At 42.9% G+C, this 23,643-nt stretch overlaps 1 protein-coding gene across 4 annotated transcripts in view; it reads left to right on the forward strand.

The window, feature by feature from the left end:
* Positions 1–992: 992 nt before the first annotated feature.
* The window catches only part of ARID5B (AT-rich interaction domain 5B), a 205,859-nt gene continuing 183,208 nt past the window's right edge, over positions 993–23,643 (forward strand). For 2 of the 4 annotated variants that reach the window (XM_036735070.1, XM_036735071.1), the window contains exons 1-2: positions 993–1,044; positions 1,461–1,715. In XM_036735070.1, the coding sequence (XP_036590965.1) occupies positions 1,024–1,044; positions 1,461–1,715 (276 nt within the window). In that variant the 5' untranslated portion in view covers positions 993–1,023. Of the gene's footprint in view, positions 1,045–1,421; positions 1,716–3,095; positions 3,140–23,643 lie in introns of those variants that run through there. The other 2 variants (XM_036735069.1, XM_036735072.1) reach the window with 2 other exon arrangements.

The following is a 23,643-nucleotide window of genomic DNA, read 5'->3' on the forward strand; positions in this document are numbered from 1 at the left end:
ATTGTAAACACGTCCTAGTGTATATACTTTAAAATTAAAGAATGCACACGCAGAACCAGGAGCCTAGATTCCTATTCCGAGCAGACCCACTGCTCGCGTTTATTGATTTATCATGCACCGTTTATTGTTTCAGTCCCTAAATGCAGTCAGCGTCCGTTCAATATTGTTTGGGGGGGGGCACCCAACAACAACAACAAAAAAGAAATCCCGTGGATGTGTGTGTGTGTGTGTGTGTGTGTGTGTGTGTGCACTGGGTTCACTTGCCTTTCCGTGTGTATGTGTGTGTGTGCTTTTCCCGAGTGTGTTTTTTTTTTTGCAAAGCGAACAAATGCATTAATATTTATATGTTTATATAATCGATAACCCACTTTTCCCTTCCGTGTAAATAGGCATCAAAAGATAATTTAACAGATTAGTTCTTGAAAACATGGCAGTGAGGAAGCGTAATTTAACTATCAAACAAATCTACATGTCTAATAAAATCAGATCTGCTAAAGAGCGGCGGGCGCCCCTGAATCTCTGCAGGAAACGTTCTTTATATTAGACATATATAAGCAGGTCCTGGCAGATGTATGAACGAGCACCACCACACTCTGCCCCCCGAAAAAATGAAACGCTGGGTGCGCGCCCCCATTGCTATCTGCAGGAAACCCCGTGTAAGGCGGACGCAGATTTGGGGGGTCTTTTATTTTTCTTAGGGCCGGTACATGCATTTTGCCTTGATCCATCCGCTCTGTCCCCCGTCTACAACCCAGTCTCTCTCGAGATTGTGAATTTGATCCCCGGCGGTTCGGGGCAGAGCTGGGTCTTTGGGCCACGGGGGGAAAGTTGGGGCGCCGGAGAAATATTAGGCGTCCTTTTTGGTCATTTTGGTGGAGGCAGGGAGGGGTGGGCTTGATTTTATATTGAGACGCCGAGCCGGCTGGAGGGCGAGAATGCTTTTCCCTGCCAGGACCTGATGCAATCCATTCAAGCCAACAAGTTTGGAGAGAATGTTGAGTTCAATCAATTCAGAACGTCGAGATGGAGCTCAGCTCACTCCAGGTATTTTGCTCGGCTCCGCTCCCCCGGCCCCCGGCAGCCCCGCCGCCCCCCGGCCCGCAGCCCGCCCGCACCCCTACACCCCTCCGGAGCCCCCCACAAACTTTCCACCAAACTTTTGCCCTCTGCAGCTCCCCAAATCATTTTTATTGTTTTCCCAAAATTCCTGCACACATTCTACATACACATTTAATTTTACCTTCTGGGATGGGGGTGGGGGGGGGTGGAGAGGGGCTGGGAAAGGGGGAGGGGGTGTGGGGGGGTTTAAGGGAGGTCGATATTGTGCGTAATCTCGATATATTTTTTCCACCCAGCTAATATCTGATGGGTGACTGTGTGTGTGTAAGTGTGAGTGTCTATCTCTGAATGTATGCGGAACGATGATTGTCTTATTTACACGATTGTTTTCTCCCCTGCAGTGGGTCGGCTCTCCGTGTGGCTTGCACGGACCGTACATTTTCTACAAGGCTTTTCAGTTCCACCTTGAAGGCAGACCAAGAATTTTGTCCCTTGGCGACTTTTTCTTTGTAAGATGTAAGCCAAAGGATCCGATTTGCATAGCCGAGCTGCAGCTGTTGTGGGAAGAGAGGACTAGCAGACAACTTTTATCCAGCTCCAAACTTTATTTCCTCCCAGAAGACACTCCCCAGGGCAGGAATACCGACCATGGCGAGGTGGTAAACCTATCTCTTGTCTCTCTTTTCTGTTATTTTGCTAGTAATGCTTATTACAGGGCGAGCTTGAAATATACTGTATGTGTTCACTTCTGCAGGGAGCGGCGTGGTCGAGCCTTTTTTTTTAAAGGGGTAGCGCCACTCTCTGGGGCTGGAGCGATTTTTTTTTTTTTTTTTTTGCCGTTGTCAGAGTTTTTTGGCTGTCAGCTTTACAAAGAAGATCCAACTGCTGATTTTCCAGTAATGATCAAATAACTTGTTGGAGAGAGGATTTGTTGGAGGAGTGTGTGTGCGTGTGTGTGTGTGTATATGTGTGTGTTAGTGCTCTGGATGCTGCTGCTTGCTGTCTGAACGTCACATGCTTTTTGTATTTTTGCTGAGATCTCTCTCTATCTCCCGGTCTCCCCCTCTCCCTTCTCCTCCTCTCCTCTCTCCCAGCCTCCCTGTACGTATTACCTTGGTTGGTGTCTGGCTCAGCCAGGGCTGGGTGGATTTCTTCTCGGTGGGTTTCGATATCGTTCACGTTTCTTTTTCTTTCTTTCTTTTTTTTTTTTTTAAGTATTTGATATGTTTAAGAGGGCGGAAATTACGAAATGGAGGGCTGAGTTGGGATCAAAAGCTATTGAGCTGGCAAAGACGTGTTGAATAAAGTGATAAATGACAGGTACTGGGATAATACATTCAAATAACTTGCAGGTCTGCCTGGGCGTATTTCAAAGCAGTCGAGTAACCCGCACAAACACGTTAAGCATTAACAACTATCTCTCCCTCTCTCCTCTCCTCCCCGCCCCCCCCCCCCGCCCCGCACTGCACTGCACCCCACCCCCTCCTGTCCCCTCCCCCCTTCCCCCTCCTCGAGCTATTGCCTGGACTCCCTTTAAATGACTCCACGAAAAGTGGCCCTTTTCCAAAAAGGAGATGGGGGGGGCGGTGAGGAGGAGGTGGGGGAGCGGTGTGTGACTCTCACACTAACCCTGAAAGTCCAGTCATTTCCTCTCCCAGACGGTCGCCCTGGTGAAGAGTGGGGGTGCCTGTAGGTAGGGACAAGAGCCTCCTCGTCACGTTTTTTTCCTCGGGTGCAGGAGTGGGCCACCCCCGGGAGCCAGACCTGGACCCGGAGGTGCCCAGTCCCGATCCCTGGGAGGACATGGCCAGTCCCGATCTCAGGGCTCGGCCGCCTCCCGCCCAGCCTGCCACCTTCCCGAGCTGTAATTGCACGGGTGACCGCAGTTCTGCGGGCTTCTGGCGTCAGCTGCTTCCCCGCCCGCCCGCCCGCCTGCCTGCGCCGGGTGATTGCTGGGGAGCTATTTTGGTGTTGATGGTGTACCCGCAGCGCGATGGGCAATACGACTGACTGACGGCCTGGCGAGTTGCTGCTGCTGCTGCTGCTGCTGCTGGCTGCTGTTGTTTTAAGTGAAAGAAAGGTCAGGGCAATCATATTGTGGCTGAAAGCAACTAACTAACCATGGGGCAGGCAGGCGCCCGAGGTGCGAGGTAGGTGTAAGGCTCGGATATTAATGGGTCCCCATTAACTCCTCTTAGAATGAGCGCTTGCCAGCCCCTTCAGCATTCCTGAGGCTGATGGAGTAATTGTACTTTTCTAAGACGCCACCCCCCTCCCTTCGCTCAGTATCGAATTACCCGTCAGTATTATATATTTGTTAATTACTGTAGTTTGTCCAGTGTTTGCCCTCCGATCTGCCTCTACTGAAATAGGAATCCCTCCCCTCCACTCCCTCCCTGTAGTCCACTTTTTTGTCCTAACCGTGCATATTGTCTGGTGTCTGTCTGCAATTTAAGAATTGATATTTGGGAACGTAGAGCCAACCTAGAAATCCACCTACAGGTTGACCCCTCCCCTCTCAAGATCTCCTTCTGTCCCCTCCCCCTGTCCAACTTTCCTGTGCAGCTGTCTCCCTCCCTTTCTCCTCCCCCCTCCCCTCCCCCTCCTGATTCCTTATTATTTGCTTTTCAAATTTATTACTTCAACATGGCCTGTGATCTGGAAAAAGGGAAGGATTAAATATCCAGAAAAAAGAACTGGAGTCTAATAGACTTCTGACTAAACCCAAGAGGAAATTATTCAGTGTTTTACGGGATATTTTGTGGTCACCTTCGAAATTGGAATTGCGATCTTTTTAAAGACTTGGTGTTGACCCCACTATGGTACAGGTTTTAATTTCTGTTTGGCTGATTCAGTGGAGAGGCTTAGCTTGCGGGTAAAAAATAGAGCAGCTGAAGGTTTGAATTTGCTTTAGAAAAAAAAAAACTGCTGACAGTGACTATTTTTAAAAAAAACCCTACTTTTTCTTTGTTTATTAGAGGGAAATGAGCCATTTTAATGATCAGCTCATGTTGTTACTATGAGACACCTTACCTGAGAAAATTAATCTTACCATTTAAAAAGGAAAACTGGGGGAGGGGGGAAGAGGAGTGGAGATGACTCTATTTATAATTCTCAGCTGCATATACGTCCTCTAATATTATGCATGATTTGTTTTTTAATGCTAACATGGCTGGTAATTAGCTGTATGATTATGCTTGTATATTTCATTAGGACCTCAGCTGATGTCATTGTGAATTATCCAGCCATATTAAAACAATTTTCAGTCGAAAATAATGACACGCCTTAAAATTATGCAAATGTGGGTTGCATTGTGTAAAATAATTATGAAAAATGTTAGAGCAGGTAGAAAGTTTCCTAATGCGGATCGGTTTTCCACCCTGGTGATGTCATTTCCCCCCTGGCCTAAGTTAGTCATTCATTAGCAGACTAGCAGCAGCAGCAGCAGCAAAAGCATCAGCATCAGCAGCAGCAGCAGCAGCAGCAGCAGCAGCAAGACCTCATACTTCTTTGGCCGAGAGCCTACAGAAACTCGCACTTAGAGCCAGGACCTAAAGAGGGCAACATCACACTCCCATTAACAAATGTACTTTGTTTTCACTTACTCCATTAACTTGTTTATATACATTGAAATGATTTTTATTATTGATGTTAAATAGTTTTGAATGATAAATTTGGTGTTTAAATGGGTAACGAAAATGAAAAGCTTCTTAGTGATTTACACTTTGTTACTTAAGGAAAAACATTTAGCACTTTTAATCAGTAGAGCACGGTTTATTTTAAGTAACTCAGCAGAGGGTAATAATTCCTTTATGTAACTGACATCAGCATCTATTCCTAAAGGACACTTAGGGCTTGTTTTGGGGTAGGGTTTTGTTTGTTTGTTTCTTGTTTCCTTAATAGAAACACTCTGTTATCTTTGTTAAACTCCTGGAAATATAGAGATATGTTGCAAGACTTGGCAGATCATAATTGTTAGAGAGAAAGCTATTCCCCAGAGCACCACATTGTATATATTATATTATGGAAGCTTGTAATCTTGTACATTTCACAATTGTCAATGTGCTGTGTCAAAGGTCATTTGGTGCTGGGTATGAGTAACATGGTTGGTTAGCAGACCAATTGGCTAAGAGTTCAGCTAAGAGGTAGTCAGAGGTTTCTATCGACAACAATTAACACTGTAGTAACTATCGTAATACCATGTGTGTATATACCCTGTTACCTCCAAAGAGCTTCATTTGGTGCTCCCTGTAGGTATTTTTGTAAATGTTGGCCAATATAAGAACTTTCAGTATACCCAACCATATAATTTCTTCCTCCATTATCTTTGCCAAAGGAATGAGTAGCAGTCTAGTGCCCAGAAGGGGTTAAATTTCATCAATAATTTCCCACAATTGAAACATTCAGCCATTTGCTCTTCAGAGAAGGAAAATGGCAAAGTAGGCAGGCAACCATTCTGTTACTTGGTAACTTCTGATGACATTTATTTTCAAGTTGCCAAGCGCTTAGTTTAATGGCAATTTTATAGCCTCTTGAAATAGGCTTGCAGACAACTCTCAGGTTCCTATTTAAGCCTGGCCAGCAGTGTGCCGGGTCCTGAGGGTGGGGGAAAGAAAAGGCAGGGTGATGGACTGCAACTCTTGGAATAAGGATTAGCAAAGTAATGTTTCTAAGGAGCTTAGAGTTTGGGTGTCCCATCAATGCAGGATGATTTGGGTTAGAATTAATAGGTTCATTTGGACACCACCTAGTCCAACCCCCTCATTTTACAGAGAAGCAAACTGATACTAGGGGGATTAAGTAATTTATCCAAGATTGGTACAGATTTGGGAACATGCTATAAAAGAAAGAGCACCTGCCCAAGGGCAATAAAATCTGTGTTTAAATCGCACACCTCCCTGTTACTACTCACATGATCTTGGACAAATTCCTTATCCTTTGTTTCCTATCTGTAAAATGAGGGAATTGGACTAGATATTCTCTGAGGTCCCTTGTTGTTTAGTCATGTCTGACTCTCTGTGATCCCATTTGGGTTTTTCTTGGCAAAAATACTGGAGTGGTTTGCCATTTCCTTCTCCCATTCATTTTACAGATGAGGAAACTGAGGCAAACAGGGTTCAGTGACTTGTCCAGGGTTACATAGTTAGAGTAAGTGTCTGGAGCTATATTTGAACTCAGGAAGAGGAGTCTTCCTGACTCCAGGCACAGTGTTCTGTCCACTGTGCTACCTAACTGCTCACCTGAGTTCCCTTACCCACTCTTGATCTGTGATTCTCCCTAAGCAGCTGAGCTAAAATTCTAACGCAGCTTCTCAGACTCTAGATCCAGGGCTCCCCAGAGTTGCCTGGCCCTGATGGCAGCATTGGTAGTCAGTCCTTTGTGTGGGTCGTCTATCATAGCAGTGGCTTTCACATTCCCACCAGCTGTCCCGAAACATGCTTGCCTCTGCTTTTCCCTACCAAAAGTGGTATATCTCCATGACACCAGCATATATGGACAATTCTAGAAGAAATTGAGGCTGTTAGTTATCCCGTTTTTTGGTCTACATTTACCCAACTGTGATGTCAAACATCTACATTTACTGAATTTTCAGTCTACTGAGTCAGCTAGAGTTGACTATGAAGTTGGAGTTGTCTAGACAGGGTCCAAACTAAAGAGAAGAGGTATTTGTACTCTTGGACAGCTATCTCCTCAGCTTCAAGAATTCATAGATTGACTCTTTGGGAGGGAATGTCTTTGAGATGTTTTAGCTGATTTTATTGGTATTTGCTAAAATATCAGATTTATGTTAAATAGACTGGTGAGGTGTTTCCATCTACCAACTTGACCCTTGTCACAGTAAGGCCACATGATAGGGAGGGCATTTCTTGCAGACTGGCCTGGCCTTTGGAGTCTCCCAAATGTCAGGTTGGTGAATGTACACTTGTTGCTCATTCTTACTTAGAAGGTGAAACAGTCTGTAGGACAGTGACCTTCCATGGTATTTGCTTTGTTGGGACCCACCCTCTCTGTAGACCCCAATGGTGGATCATTGAGTCATAGATTTAATCTGGATGGGACCTTAGAGGCCATTTAATCAAACCCTCTCATTTTACCGATTAGGAAATTGAGGCCCAAAGAGTTTGTGACCTGCCCAAAGTCACTGAAAGATCATAGCTTAGTATATTAACATTTGAAGTGAGTACATACTCTATTGTATCATGGCATGAGTTTTTTTAAAAATGGTTTAAGTTTAAACTACAGCAATGTTTACATCATCTACATTTAGAGTTAATGCATGTATGACGTTCTGTATTGTACCTACCCAGCACTTTGCTAGTTATTGTAGGAGATACACGGACGAACAAAACATAGCCCTCTGCCCTTGAATTTATAATGTGCTTGAGGAGGTTAAATAAACAGACACAAAACAATGAGAGAAGAACATTGAAGTGGATCTGTTATTTTATTGGTTTTCCATTTGTTTTCTTGTTTAGATCTGAGACCATCCATCCCTTCTTATTCCGTGTCATTCTTGCCCAAGTTTTTGTAAATTCTCCATTCTGGAGCCAGCCAACTAGAAGGCTTCTTTTCATATTTCATGGGCACCAGGTCAGCGCTTGAGCTGCCCTGTCCTTATGTTTGGTCCATGACTGACTGCCTTCCTTTTCTACTCATCTATGTCCTTATTTGTATCTTTTACACCACTGTTCGAGCTCAAGTCATCTTCAGTACTATGCTTCTTACCCCCATCATGCAGACATATTCCATTGCCCTTTGGATCAACTTCGATTCTGATTGTTTTGGGAGAGAATGATATAAGACATTATCTAATGAAATGCTGGCTTGTGTGGTCCAGAAAATAAGTATAATCATTCAGATAAAGACTAATTGATTTAAGTCCTGTAGATTTTTTTTTAGAAGGTCCAGCTTCTGTGTTTAACCAGATAATGTGTACATCCCGGCATCTGGCTCATGATGAGAAGCCATCTTGGCCCCTTACTGTTTGGCGTCTTTGCCGACAGGGCGTTTTTGTTTTGGGTTGTGCGTTTTACACATTTAAAGTCATTTAATATAGATATTAGCCATTCCTGGACATATTCCTATATCCAAACATGGGATCCCAAGGTTACAGATTTAGAGCTAGAAGAAACTTTAGAGATCTTCTGGTTTAGAACCCTCACTTTATAGATGAGGAAACCAATGTCCATCATTTACCCGAGGTTACTGAGGGAACAAGTGAGTGGCAGCATTGGAACCCAGGTCCTCTTATCCAAAAGCCAAATGTTCTTGCTACTGTGCAAGCCTTTGGTGGCCACAATGAAACTTTCTGTCTTACACTGATTTCTTTACGCTTTCTTCCCAACAGTGGACCTACAACAATTCGAGATTGTTGTTATTGTGGTTCATCTGTGTCTGACTCTCTGTGACCCCATTTGGGGTTTTTTTGGCAAAGATACTGGAGTGGTTTGCCATTTCCTTCTCCAGCTTATTTTCCAAATGAAGAAACTAAGGCACACAGGATTAAATGACTTGCCCAGGGTCACACAACTAGTAAGTATCTGAGACCAGATTTGAACACAGGAAGAAGAGTCTTCCTGACTCTAGGCCTGGCACTCTGTGCACTGTACCACCTAGTTGCCCAACAGCAGTTTACCTGCTTATAAATATTTGGCACCCAGGTTCACCTTGGTCATGCCTTCGAAGTCCACATAATTGAAACGATGCTCATATGTGCATGTTGCTTTCTAGGAGTGGGAATCATTCAAATAGGATAGCGTGTGTAAAGCACATTGGAAAATTTAAGACACTGTGTAAATTTTAAGTGTCGGTGTGTGTTTTTCATTGAGAAGAAGGGACTTGGAGTCAGAATGATATGGATCTAAATCCTAAACAACCCTTATTAGTTGTATCTCATTGGACAATTCACTACCTTTCTGAACCTCATTTTCTGATCTGTAAAATGGGGGGGGTCTGTAATCATATCAGTCGTATCTGCCCTCAAAGGGTTGTCGTGAAGCTCAGGTAAGATAATGTAGGTATAGTGCTTAGGTCCTATAAAAATGCCAACTGATGATTGACCAAAGGACTAGGAAGGCATTGACTTCACACCATTGTAGTTAATATGTGAAGCTTGTTTAAATAGGAGCTCTCCCACATGGGCTCAGCTTAAAAAGTGCAGCAGTTTGGAGGTAGAGGTGGGGGAGGGAGGCCTGTTTAAATACTTGACCTTGACTGTGGCAGTGGCCTTTGTGTGGAGTGACTGTTGTCAAATTACATTCATATGTGTTTAAGGATGATCGTTTTTAACTGGGCCACACGCTTTCCATCAAGTCCAAATTATAAGCAATTAAAATCTCCACTGATGTTTGAACTGTTAGGCAAGAAGTAAGGAAATGTTATTTTTAATGATGTACAGGAGTCCACTCTTGTAAATAAATTGTTATTAATTATTGATAAGAGTGCCCTTGTTCATAGTGGCATCTTAGTGATACATGACCCAAAGCTCATTTATCAATGTCTCGTTTTTACCAATATCCAGAATATAATTGCTGGAATCAAAAGCATTTGCCCATCATTTTTTATACTCTGGACAGTTGGATGTTTTCCATTTTTTCACTCAGAATAATAGCATTGCTGGTGACTCTCTATAGGATTGGTTTTTAAAGAAATTTAAAACAAATTTATTGATCGCTGGCTTGAGGATTCATTCGCCTCTCAGAAACATGGTCATGGGCCCCTGCGTTTCTTGAAAAATCTGCTCCCCTGCACTTGTACAATAATGGATTTTTCAAGCTACACTGTGATACTTGTCTGCTGGTTGGAGATTAGAATCGAGGCCTTAGCCCACGGCATGTGTATCTCCCATCCTGGTCTGTCAACATCACTAATGACAGCACATTTCAAACATGCATATTATGATTATCAAAGTGTGCTTTCAAATCATGCTAATGCCATCAATCCTCAACACGCACTTGGCGTAAATTAATTCTGCTTCTGAAATCAAATCCACTGTTAGCAGTGTTTGAGATGTACATTTGGCATTTATCACCCAGACTAGTACTGTTTGGATAATTATATCTCTTGCCTAACAATTCTCCATATTGGCCCCTATGCGTGTGTGTGTGTGTGTGTGTGTGTGTGTGTGTGTGTGTGTGTGTGAGAGAGAGAGAGAGAGAGAGAGAGAGAGAGAGTGTGTGTGAGAGAGAGAGACTGACTGACTATATGCATACTCTTGCTGTCCATTACAACACCCAACATATTCTCCATCCTTTCTGGCAGCAGCCACAAATCGGCCAAGCCAAGATCAGAGGCATCAGTCATTGTTAAGCCACATGTTGCTAGCCATTAGCCAGCAGTCTCTAACCAGTGGCCACATCAACCTAGTTCCGCCTTTACCTGCCAGTTCTTTGTGACTTCTCCCTGTGCATGGAGAATGGGAAACACACCCAGTGCTCCCCACAGTGGCTTTCCCAGGCCGATCAGTGGCACTGAATGTTCAAACTCTTGTCTTTGAGAATAATGGGCTTTACATTCTGCAAGCCTCCAGCATGTTACACTACTGTGCAGGCTGGGAAATAAAAATGTTCTAATTGTGTCTTTTAAATAAGCATAGGAGTGAATTAATTAGACCATATTTTGTCTTTAGTTGCCTAGTTACACAATAGTATTCCTGAGCACGAGTAAGATAAATTGGCTCCTTTTGGTGTTGCTTGTCCTTTAATCATAATTACTGTATTGCTTAGGAGAGTAAAGCACACGTAGATTTGGAATTTTTTATTAATCATCAAAAATATACATATGATATATAAAGTATATGCTGTTCAGTCTGTTTTATATGCTTCTACGTGGGAAGATGTTGTGTTATGTGCTAACATTTGCTTTAGTTGCTCAAAGATGGAGTTCTGGGAAATACATAATTGAAATGTTTTTGAATTGCCTTCTCTGGCCTTTCCAATCTTATTCAAAATAATAGTGCCTCCAGTCCTGGAGAAGTCACTCTCATTTGATTGAATGGCTTCTTTTGCAGAGAATATGGAGACACCCAAGGTTAACCCTGCCGGGGCCAGCCATCCCCCTGGCAAGCAGAGCTTCCCTTGCCTACATTCAGGAGGTCAGAAGGATGCCAGCATCCAGTGGCATTTCTCCAACGATGCTAGTGCTTGGCCTGTGTCTGTGTCCTATTAAGAGGTGCCAGGGTCAAAGATGATTAGAATTAGCTGTAACTTGGACCTGGCAACCTCTGTGAGCCAAAGATGAGGGGTAGATATACTGAAGGAAGACCCAAGTTCAAATTTGGGCTCCAAAACTCACCTAGCTCTGTATACTTTGGCAGATCACATCAATTCTTCTCAACTTCAGTTCTCTATTCTGTAAAATGGAGAGGTAGTGGTATTTGTGCTCTCTTTGTCCTGGGCTGATGTATTTTGGTATTGGATAAAGAGCAGTGGGTCTGAAGTGAGATGACTTGGCTTGACTTGGCTTCCCCTCTGTCCTCTGCTGCTTAACTGCCAGTGTGACCTTAGGGCCTTAGTTTCCTCATTTGTCAAATGAGGTGGTCAGACTAGATAGATAGCCTCTGCGGTGTAGCTCTTTATCTGTAGGCCTATGATCCCAAACGCCATATAAATGTGAGCTGCTATTTGGTATTATGACTTGTTGTGACTGGCTAGTTTAGACCTTGGGTTTCCTTTTCTGCTTAAAGGGGAGCAGCAAGTGTTGGGCAGCTTGATATAGTTACTAAACAATGAAAGATACTGGCGTAAGAAACCCGCTGTACAAGCTCAGTAAATGTATGTGAAAATTGGCCCCATTGTTCTGTTGTATGAAAAGCAAGTAAATTATTTACAGATATTTGCTAATTAAAGCACATATTGTTTTACCAGCACAAAAGAACACAATACAACTTGAGACAAAAGAATAGGCTTGCATAATTTAAACCTGTTAAGAAAAAATATAATTATGTAATCTACAGGCTAGGCCTTTGCACACTCCAATTCGAATAGGCCAAATTAGCAGCCCAGCCCGTCAATCTGCTTATCAGCTGGTCCATGCTGAGATGGGTGGTCTCTCCTAAGAGCACACCCCTGACAGAATCTTATTTTCCCTTTGGTCAGAAATTCTCTTGTATCTGACTGCATTTAGACCAGATCAAATTTCTTTGTTTAAAAAAAAAATTTTGGTGACACACCAATAAGTCAGAGTGTTCATGTTTGTGCCCATCTCTAGAAACTTTGCCAAGTCAGAGCTTGTTAGGTGGTGGTTGTTCTTTTTTCCTGACAGTTCCCACTTTAGCCATGAGTTATCATTTCTATTTGTTCTTGCTCCAAATACTGTATCATTAAGAGGAAAATGATGAAAACTGTAAAACTACACAGAAGAAAGAAATCTAGTATTTGTTGCTTTCTCCCCCTCTCCTGTAGTTTGCTGTTCTTCTATATTAGGATCTATTTCCTAGGATCAAATCTTGACAGACTGAAAAGTCAAGTCTGGTCTATCTACCTCTCCCATTTGACTGTCTTATAATGATAACATAGTTCTAGAGATAGAGGACGCAGAGGTGTTGAATTTTAGTTGGTGAAGCTCATCAGCCGCATTGTGAGAATGACATCTTGATGATGTTGGAAGCAATGAAACCTTTAAACCTATTTATCTAAGAAAAATGTTCTTGGGATTTCTTCATCTTTGCCTTGATATTAATGTCATGCAATCAATGCCCTTTGGAGTGTTTTGAGTTTCTATATCCTGTTTAGCTTCTTCAGATGACCCAGTAAGGAGATGTTACTCTCTGGAATCTCTAGAGAGATGGATTGAAATCTGATTGTACACATACAAAGGAAGATAATGACCCAGAAACCATGATCAATAGACTACATCTCCCACCTGGTGGCTACTCCCCCATGAAATAAAAAGGAAACTTTCATGAGTACAGTGTGTGTTGGTCCAAGCCAGGCTTTTCCAGGATAGCATTTTGGATAGTCTGCAGAGCTGCTATTTCTTTAACTGCCCAGCATGTAGATGGAATGAAGGCATTAGCATGGGATTGGGGAAGTATCTTCAGAGGTGTCTCTGAAATGAAGAGAACTTTTCAACTTCATTTTCCCTTACCCTACAACACAAAACCTAGAATCTGATTGGGCTTGTTTGCTCGTTGTTCCTCTACATGCCATGCTGGCTCCTGCATCATTGGAATGCTATCTCTCCTCCTTATTCATTTTAAGCTCACCTTTCATATTCTGACTCAAGACCCATCTCTTCCTTGCAGCTGATTATGAAGACAATATATGTTAGGCCTACAGTATTCTGCCCTCATCTGTTGTCTCTCCACATGTGGAGTATTGGTGTTTCTTTAGGTTCCACTTCTTAGGAAAGGCACTGACTAAGTCATGAGTATCTAAAGGAGGGTGATCAGAATGGTAAGGGGAGTATAGATAATGTCATTAAAGAATCAATTGAAGGCACAGAGGATATTTAGCTTGATGGAGAGAAGACATGATGGCTTCTGCCCAGTATTTGAAGAGCTATCCTGTGCAGGAACAGTTAGACTTTTCTGTGTGACCCAATAGGGTGGAACCAAGAATGATAGTTCTGCACAACAGATCCCAGCTTAATGGGATCTGTCAGAGTCTGAATGATTGGAGCTGCCAGAAAGTGGAGAGTGCTGCCTTGGAAGGTAGTGAGGTCCAGCATGACCAATATGGAAATATGTTTTACGCCATTGCACATACATAACCTATAGCAAGGGAAGAGGGGAGGGGAGGGAGAAAAATTGGAACTCAAAAATTTGTAAAAGTGAATGTTAAAAGTTGTCTTTACGGATAATTGGAAAAAATAAAATACCGATGAAGAAAAAAGAGAGGTAGTAAGGTCCTCAAGCAGAGTCTGGATTACTGCTGAGAGAGACAAGAGCCCGAGTCTCATCATAATTCCACCTGCATCCTACCTAGCATTGGGAACTGCTGGTTAATCTTATTATTCACTATCTATACTACACAATGTAGCATTTGTTAACGTTGTTATGCTTATTATTCATCCCCCTGTGATTTCCTTGGTATGGATTCTCCCTTCACCAACCCAGTGGATAGAGTACTGGAATCAGGAAGGCCTGGGTTCAGAGGTGGCTTCAGATACTTGATGGTTATGTCACTTCACCTTTCTTCGCTTTGATTCCTCATTTGTAAAATGAGGGGCTTCAACCTTCCAGCTCCAAATTATGATCCCATCATTTAGTAGGATGGAGAATTGCAGTGACAAAAAGTTTTGTCAGCCTGTAGCCAGGCTGGTTTTGTGACTCTAAACTAGCCCAGCCCTTGGAAAATATTGGTAGAGTCTGACACTGTGCCTGTGCTTAGGCATTTTCTATCTTAGTGGGTCCTATCAGAGCTTATGAGCTGCCAGCATAGCCTTGGAATTCTAGCTGGAATTATCTGGACATGATGGACCAGATGGCATTTGGGTGCTAGTTAGAACAGGTCTTGGCATTGAGGAAGACATTTCAGGAATGACTGAGAAAGGCCCGGAGACAAGAAAGCTGTTACAGGTGTGGCCAGGTGAATGCTCCTAAAGGACAGGTTTGACCTGGTTACTCTCTTGCTCAAGAAGCTCTTGAAGCTCCCTCTTGCCTTTAGGATAAAAGACAAAGCTCTCCTAGTTGGCTTTGAAGGCTTTTCAGAGTCTGGCTTCAGGCTTATTACACATTACTCTTCTTCAGTCTCCCAACATTCCAGCTCGGCTGGCCCGTTTGCTATTCCCTGGACAGGACATTCCATTTCTCTTTTCTGGCCCTTTGTACAGGTTATCTATGCTTGGAATGACTCCTTCCCATCCTCAGAGAATCCCAATCTTCCTTCAAACTCTGCTAAACGGCCTCCTCTTCTAGGAAAACCATCCTGGGCCTCGAGGGTACCAGGAATTTCTTTGTATCTACTTTGGAAATATTTTGTATTTCATGTCCTATGTATGTGGTGTTTCCCCCCAGTCAAATGTGAACTCCCACAAGGCAAGGTCTGTTTCTTTCTTGCCCTTGTATCAGCACTGAGTACAAAGCCTGGTATGGTAGATACTTAATAGATAGATTGAAATGTTTAGAGAATGGTAAAGATTCCATAGGGCTATTGAATTTAGAGCTGGAAGGGGCCCTTAGAGGTCATTAAAGCTCAAATAGGCAGGGGAAGTAACTTGCCCATGGTCACCTTCATCAGAAGGAGAGCTAGGATTTGAACTCAGATCCTTTGGCTTCAAATCCAGTGTCCCTTTTACTAGAACATTGATTTGTCCTTCCCAATTAGGCAATCAGCCAGTCTACACAAATTCATTAAGCACCTCTTAGGTGCAGATCTTTCTACCAGAGTGTAAGGATCCTGGCTTAATATTTCTTTTTTGCCCTTCTCCTCTCCCACCAGGTGCCTAGCACAGTGTTAAGGCTTGTCATAAGCACTCAGATATTTATTGGTTGGTTTACTCTTAGAAAAAGTGTTTGGTAAGAATTATAAAGCTTTTTTAAGTTGTTCACTCATTCCACTAGCCTTTTCTTTTTTAAAATTTTCTTTATTTTTTGTTAGATTTTAAGTTCTGAGCTGTCTCCCTCCGCCCCTTCCTCCCCACCCTGCACTAGAGAAGGCCATCTATATGTGTATATATGTATTCAATATGTAATCTGTAAAATCATACTATGCATACTTCTGTTTCTCAGTTCTTTCTCTGAAGGTGGAGAGCATCTTCCTTCACAGGTCATTTGTAGTTGATTGAAGTATTTATAATGCTCAGAATAACTTTGTCATTCACAGTTGTTCTTTGAACAGTATTGCTGTTACTGCATACAACCAGGGACCTTTTCAAAACAACAACTGCCTTTTTTTTTTTAAAAACTAGAGTCATTTTGGGAGAGTTATTGTTAACCAACTTGTTCTATCAGAGTTATGAAGATGTGGAGGAAACTCTGGAGATGGTCCTATAAATTCTAGAGTTTGTTTCCATTTGGATCAGTCCATTCCCAAGGGGTCCTGTCTGGCAGCCACCAAAAAATAGAATGGGAGACTAAGAAAAGTACTCTGTTCATACCAGAAGAAGAGTTCCCACCTGATCCTGGGTATTTATTTCCGGGTTCATTCCTTTTTATGTTGAAACCACCAGGAAGCCTCCAGGTGATCCATGATGTACCATTAGGATCAGATTCTCCTTCCAGTATAAACCCCCTCATTTTACCAAGGAGCAAACTGAAATCTAGATCGGTAAAGCGATTTGCCTCAGGTAGTAAATAGCACATGTGGGATTAGAATAAAACTCAGAATCCAATGTTCTTTACTTGAGACCTTGCTCCTTCCCACCCATTTTTTTTTTCAACCTTCCTGCCCCAGGACACAACAAACAGTAAGAAGAAAGATGTACATCATCTTCCTATATTTCTCCTCTTCTTTCTCCTTTTTGAAAATATTCTACAAACCAGGCCTTTTCAAGTTCATGGCCAGGTCTTTTAAAGAAGCCAGAGGTTAATTAAAGTCCTTTGGGAGGGGGAGGGCGGGGAATAGGAGTCCTGGCTAGAATAGATAGAAGTTACATTTCTATAAAGCATTATAGCTTTATGCTTTAAATGCATTAGGCTTCCCTCCCTTCCTGCCTCTTACAGAAAGAGCAGACCCACTGGCTGGCCCCATGTGTCTCTATGCTCTGGGCCAATCCAGCATGTAATAACCGCTGTACTGAATTCAAATGAGAACTGGGTCATGCCACTCTACTAACCAAATTGCACCCAAATTGAACATACGGGGGGTGTCAATACAGACAGTAATGGAGCCCTTTATGTCTAAGTGAAATATACAGATATATTATCTTCTGTGAATGTAGTCCATAATAGTCTAATTGTATTTTGTCCTCCTCGGGGTGAGTGTGTCTTCAACAACAATGTGCTAGCATATAAAATATGCATCCCCAGCCATCTACCCCGGTAGAGGTTTCAATAACAAGGCTGAAGATGTTTTTTAAATGTAAATTACAAGGATGAGATAAATAGCAGACAGTGTCTTTTGTAATTATCAGCAGTGGTAGATTCTTCCTGTTTGGCTTTATTTCATTTTTTTTACAACCTGGGTCCTGCTCATCTATACACATATTTGATGTTCTGAGATCATTACTTCAGCAAACCCCTGAGCAGGTGTTCAAATCACTTGCGACCTCTAGAATTCTGTTAATGACCCCTTGAAGCAATGGCGTGAAAGCATTCTCAGCATGTCAGAATTCACAGATATCTCAGTTGGCTTAATTTTTTTTAAAACTTTCTCATTCCTCTTTCGAAAGGGAAGAGAAACCTTGTCTCATCACCATCTCTTGGAGTAGTAGCTGTGGTGAAAAGGAATTCACAACTTGCTTACAGGCATCCTGGGTCCAGCAGGTGAGCTGGGCAAAAGGGCCTTTTCAAAATGGCTCTTTAAAGGGGAAGAGGAGGAGAAAGAGATGATGCTTTCAACTTTTTCTTCGAGGTGAGGGTGTCGCTCGGTGCTGAGTCAGGTAACAAATGACGGCTCCTTTCTTAGCTAGGATGGTTGCTTAGACACAGTGAGAGGATATTTCTGTGTGATGGCTTTTCCTCCCAGATCCACACTTCCCCCCATCAGTCTTTCCTTTCAAAAATGACTAACGTTATGCTTTTTTGCTTTTTAAACCAATAAAGAAATTTTTTTTCTGGAAACAGTTTGACCTTTTCCTTGCTACATATTCATTTATCCCACCTAGGTTCTGCTAAGCAACATGGATATTCTGGGCATTGCGCCAACTGGTGTGGCATCTACAAATAGGCATGGTCAGTAGCTCCTGTCCTCAGGGAGCTTATATCTGACCAAGGGAGGGAAAACGGGATCTGCGATCTGGAGCTGGAAGGGAGGCCATTCTGGCCATTCCTCCTACCCCTTGCATTATACAAATGAGGGAGACTAAATCGCATAGAGGCTGTGACTTGTCCAAGGTCACACAATCACACAATCAGTGAGCATGAGGGGTGCAATTTGAATCTAAGTTTTTTGACTCCAGTTACATCATACAATATTGGTTCCTATATGTACATGAATAAATGCCACCCTAAGCCATGATAAAAGCTATTGCCTGGTAATAGATCCTCTTTGCCTTTCCTCTCTACCCTGTTCTGGAAGATAGAATTGAATTGTAGTATGATGCAATTTAAAATGTTCCAGGCCTCCAGGAGACAGGGACCCTTCATAGTTGGGTATTTCAAAGATTTCAAAGTTCAGACAGCTAATCAGAGCATTTTCTGTGGCTGGTCAACACTCTCAGTGGCTGGAAATTAATTGAATTCCCAGGCTCAGCTGAAACATTTCTTTATCACAATCCCAGTTTCATTGTTGGGGAGGAAAACGCCCAAAACTTATAAAAATGCTTTTCACTGAAAGCCTTTCAGCAGAGCCCGTCTCCTTATTGCTGGGCTCCTTTGCTGGGAATTGAGAGGCAGCCAGATCTAGAGGAAAGAAAACTGAATATACAACCCCAGAAGCTGAATTTGAATCCTGGACCAGCAATTTCATAATTGTGTGGTCTTGGATAAGTTGTTTGCTTCCCTGGGCCTCAGTTTCTCTTTCTGTAAAAGGAAGGTGTTGGACTGGGTAGCCTCTGAGTTCTTTTCTAGCTCATATCCTGCTTGCCACCCCCTACCCCCTTTCCTTCTTGCCTTCCTCCTTTCTTCCCAGCTTGGCTTTAAAAAATGAGTTCTCCTTGGGTGGTTTTTTCCTTCTCTGATAATGGGCATATAATTAGGGATGACATAAATAGTAGATGGCAGATTTCTTTAATCTCTTAAGATTTGTTAATCTTACTATATGTCAACAAACACGTCTTGGTCTTTTCTTTACCTAATGTCTATATCGGGAGCTCAGAGCATTTTCCTGGAGAGGTGCTAAGTGTAACAAGATGGCGGGTTTTTGCCAAGTGAAGTAGGAAGGAGGAGCAGAAAGCATCAAACAAAGTCAGTTAATCTTCAGTTTTTGGAAAACAAAATGGCTCTTCTCCCCCCATCCCCGCACTGGCGAATGCTTACATGACTGCAGAAATTGTTAACATTCTACCTGGTCTTGGTTGGCTAGACCAGGCCTAAGAGCCCAAAATATTCAATAGGATTTCCTTACTAAGTAGTTCATAGGATCCTGACCTGGAATTTAAAGGGACCTCAGAAGCCACTGGGTTCAAGCTCCTACAGATGAAGAACCTGAGACCCAGGGAGGTTGATTTGGGCAAGGTTTCATGGGAGTAGGAAGCAGCATCAGAGATGTGTTTGAAGGGCATGAAATGTGCATCTTTCGAAGGCCTCTGGCTTATTCCTTGGGCCCAGCTAGGCCCCAAGAGCAGCAGTCCCTCCATCCTTGACGTGTCGAAGGTGTGCCCCCTGTTTCTGGTCTAGGAAGCAGAGATTGGCTCTTGACAAAGGTCTTAACAAAATAACTCTGTGCCTTTAAGGATTTGAGAGTGGGGCAAGTGCTCGTATATAAGCCGGTATCTATTTTTAATAGCAAAAGTTGACTCAGTCAGTGGCTCCTGCCATGATGGGTGTACATTTGTCAGCGACTGAGTGTCACCTGAAAATGGTTTGGGGCCAACCATGAACTTGACCATTCTTATCATAAGAACAAGTCTCAATGACAATGGGTGGGAGGAGGAAAATCAAAGACATTTTCAGGAAGGAGAATGGAGCTTCTGGGGCCAAAAACAAAAACCCTTTCCCCCTTCACCAAGGACTATGACAGGGACAAATTCATGAAGAATTCCTGAAGGGAAATAGGGGCGGCTCTATCTAGGCTCCTTGAGGAATCATGAAAACTGGCACACCAACATCTGGCACCAAAAAATTCGACCCACTCTATTATTCTGATTTATTCAAGCATGCACTCTCCGGACTTCCAGCAAACATTTGTTGGGAGCTTGCCCTGCGGCACTATGCTAGGTATTGTGGGGACACAGATGATTAATTCCCCAACTCTGCCTTCAAGGAGTTGACCTTCTAGGAGTCCCACAGTTGTAGATTTTGTGGTGGTTGTTGCCGTTTCTGTTTTATGTCAGATTTAGAGCTGAAAGGGACCTTAAGTCATTGAACCCAACCTCCTCATTTTTACAGATAGGGAAACTGAGGCCAGGAAAAACTAGGTGTCTTGCCCATGTTTCTTTTCACATAGAAAGTAAATATCAGAGGCAGAATTTGAACCCAGTTCCTTCAGCACATCATACGTCTTTTGCTTTGGGATTAATTTACTTTTAGGATTAAAAGGTACATTGTAGCACCTTCAGTCCATCCTCCAATCCCCATACAGGAGTCCCTATTAAGGAGTAGATATATATCCTCTGCTTGAATACTTTTAGACACAGGAAGCTCCCTACTTTGTAAATCAGCTCATTCCATAGTTGGATAATTCTTTCTTGTACTGAGTTAGACTCTGTCTTCTGGTGACTTCCGTCATTATTCCTACCTTTACCTCCTGGAGCCATATGGCATATATCCAATGCCTCTTGCATGGGACTTCTTTGGACGTGTTTGAGGGCAGTGAATCCTGGCTTCCCTTGCCTCTAAGGCACCTCTTTGATGAAAGAGCTAGTAGCAACAAGGCCATTGTGTGAAATCACTGGTGTCCCAGCATAGGAGATGACATTTTTTTAGTGCTCTAAGGTTTACAGAGTATTTCATTCACTACAACCCGATGAGGTAGGTGGTTTGAGTATTACTGCCTCCATTTAATGAATGAAACAACAGAGACTTTTTTGAAGTTAAGTGACTTACCTAAGGTCACTAGGAAACTAGTAAGCGTTCAAGGCAGGACTGGTCTTCCTTTGTCTCCATCCAGTGCTCACGTGAATGCACTCCGCCTCCTTTGGCTAGAAGTATGGAGGTGACCACTGTGGTTGAAAATTGGCACTTGTCGTAATTCTGAGTGTTTGGGTTTTTTAGCACACAATACTTTTACAAGCTGAAGAGCTTTTGATTGAAGCAGAAATCATTTACCCTGGCAGAATATATCAATGGTATTGGAAAAAGTGGAACTTAAAAGACCGAAGCGCTTCTGAGTAATCCAATATAGAGTAGTTGCATTATTAAATAAAGCTGTTGGTCTCACATTATTCCACTGGCATTGAACACATGAGGATAATGACTGGAACTGTGCAGAGTGAACAGAGTAGAATTGGAAGACAAGAGGAAGCATGTCTAAATCATATGTTTATACTTAAATGCAGCTTACACAAAACACAAAAAGCTTGACTCGGTTTCTACATGAAAGCTTCCTAAATAGCCTTAATATACCTTTGCCATTAGCTAGCTGGGCAAAACCCCCGGGGCTGCTTATTGGAATTTTGATCCCTTTGTGCCAGAGCCCCTCAGACCCATGAGGTAATCCCAAGATGTGGGATTTGACTCAAGGCCTCCTCTGGGACCTCAGAGGAACAGATTGAAAGCTGGAAGGAAACTTTGGTCCAGCCCACCAGCCCCCTGTGCTCTGGAATCTAGCAGACAGAGTCCGACCGGGGGCTACTCCCAGAATGGCTCTCTTTGGCTCATATTGCCCCTAACCAGAATTTACCCTGGGGACATATCTGAAAATATGCCTCAGTTTCCTCAGATATAAAAACAAAAAGGTCTTCACATTCTATAAAAGCACTCAAGGTAATGAATACATACATATATATGCACATATATCTGTATATTGGGTACAACATAGCCTTCATTTCACACCTCTCTCCCAAACATAGAAGATACAGTGGACCCATAGGAGACAATCAGCATCCCATGGGTGTCCTACTTGCCCCGGGATCCTAAAGTCCTCTAGAATAACTTCCCTCTGGTTTGGTTGCCTCCTTGGGAGGGAACTGAATCTAGAGTTGGCAGTGGGGCAGCCTCTTTTGCCGTCCTCAATATTCTGATGAGTTCTATTGTCTTAAGATTCTATACAGACTCTCCAAACTTGTAGTGCAACCCTGCGGTTTGACATTCCCTCATAAGGGAAATAAACTTAATGTTACTAGACAGATAACACATGGACCCCATAGAAACCCTCAGAGTTTGGACTCCTCCAGACTCTTGGATGTGTTAGGTGGGCAGCCCCCTCTTCCCTCTTACTGGATCTGCACTTGCTAAGGCTTGTTCCCTTGCTCCTCTGTACTATGGTTTTAGGCCAATGCTCTTGATTCTTCCAGGCCCAGAAGCCACATGCACAATCCTTTTCTCTCCAAGAGGCACACTGCTCATTAAATTCTACTTCTCTCAATGGAAGGCCAGATCCATGAATTCTCAAACTGGAATTTACTTGTGAGGCATCCTCCAAGTTTTACCTAGCATTACCAAGCAATACGTCTTGAAGTTGGGGCTACTAGCAGGGTAACCTTCACACCTAATCACTGGGCTGTCTTCCTGATAGCAACCATGTGCTTGAGAGGTCAACTTACTGATTCTCACTGAATTCCTTGAGGTAGGGACCATCTCTTCCCTCCTTTTGTATCCTCAGTGCTTAACACAGTGCCTGGCATGCAGTAGGAGCTTAATAAATATTTACTGATTGATTGATTAAAGCTTAGGACAAGAATTTGATATTATCAGGAACTATATTCCTGGTCCACTTGGTAATAGCCTCAAGGCAGCTATTAAACAGTTCCTTATGTAGCCCTGTACAGAATGCAAAACCATGTCTGTAGCTCTCTTGTAGGCTGGGAAAAGGTGGTATCTCCCTTTAAAACTGTCCATCCCACAATAATGAGAGCTAATTCATCTGGTTCTTGGGCCATTCTCTCCTGATTAATGAACCCCTTTCTCTGGGAAGTCCAAAGAGCTGGAAGGTGCTAAACCAACCAATTCATTTTGGGGGCAACCTCAGTCACTCAGTTGTCCTTTGTTGTTCAGTCATTTCAGTTGTGTCTGACTCTTCATGACCCCATTTGGGGTTTTCTTGGCAAATATACTGGAGTGGTTTGCCATTTCCTTCTCCAGCTCGTTTTACAGATGAGGAAACTGAGGCAAACAGGGCTAAGTGTCTTGCCCAGGGTCATACCGCTGATAAATAAGGTCAGATTTGAACTCAGGAAGGTGAGTCATTCTGACTCCAGACCTGGCACTCTATCCACCATGCCACCTAGCTTCCTAGGTGGCCTTAGTCCTCTTAAAATGATACTAATAGAAATGTCCACACACCTTCCACAGAGAGATGTTTTCAGAAGTCCAAGCAAAGGCTTGCTGCTGTGGACATATATTTAAAACCTCCCTTTTAGTAAAATTGAAAATATTCAAAAATATTTTTCTACAAAGCCTTTTCTAGACTTCAAGGTGGGTAATTACCAAAAAGGTTTTTCTTAGGGCTATGGATTCTGGTCTTGTACATATTCCTCCCACCTACCTGAAATAATTGGCTTAGTGAGAACCTGCCCTTAATTTGGAAAAGATTAGGAAATCCATGCTAGGGAAGAGTTCCCTTTGTTTGACTCTAGGAGGGAGGGGAGGACAGTGATTAGGTGGCTCAGCTTCAGGAATATTAACCCAGAACTGTATTGTTACGTATTGTGTTTTGTTTGTTCAAGACTCCTATAAATACTACCTGAAATACTATTGTGGCTGAGAGTCATACTGGAGGGCAC

The sequence above is a fragment of the Trichosurus vulpecula genome, chromosome 8, assembly GCF_011100635.1.
Source record: "Trichosurus vulpecula isolate mTriVul1 chromosome 8, mTriVul1.pri, whole genome shotgun sequence".
NCBI classification, from domain to species: Eukaryota; Metazoa; Chordata; class Mammalia; order Diprotodontia; family Phalangeridae; genus Trichosurus; species Trichosurus vulpecula.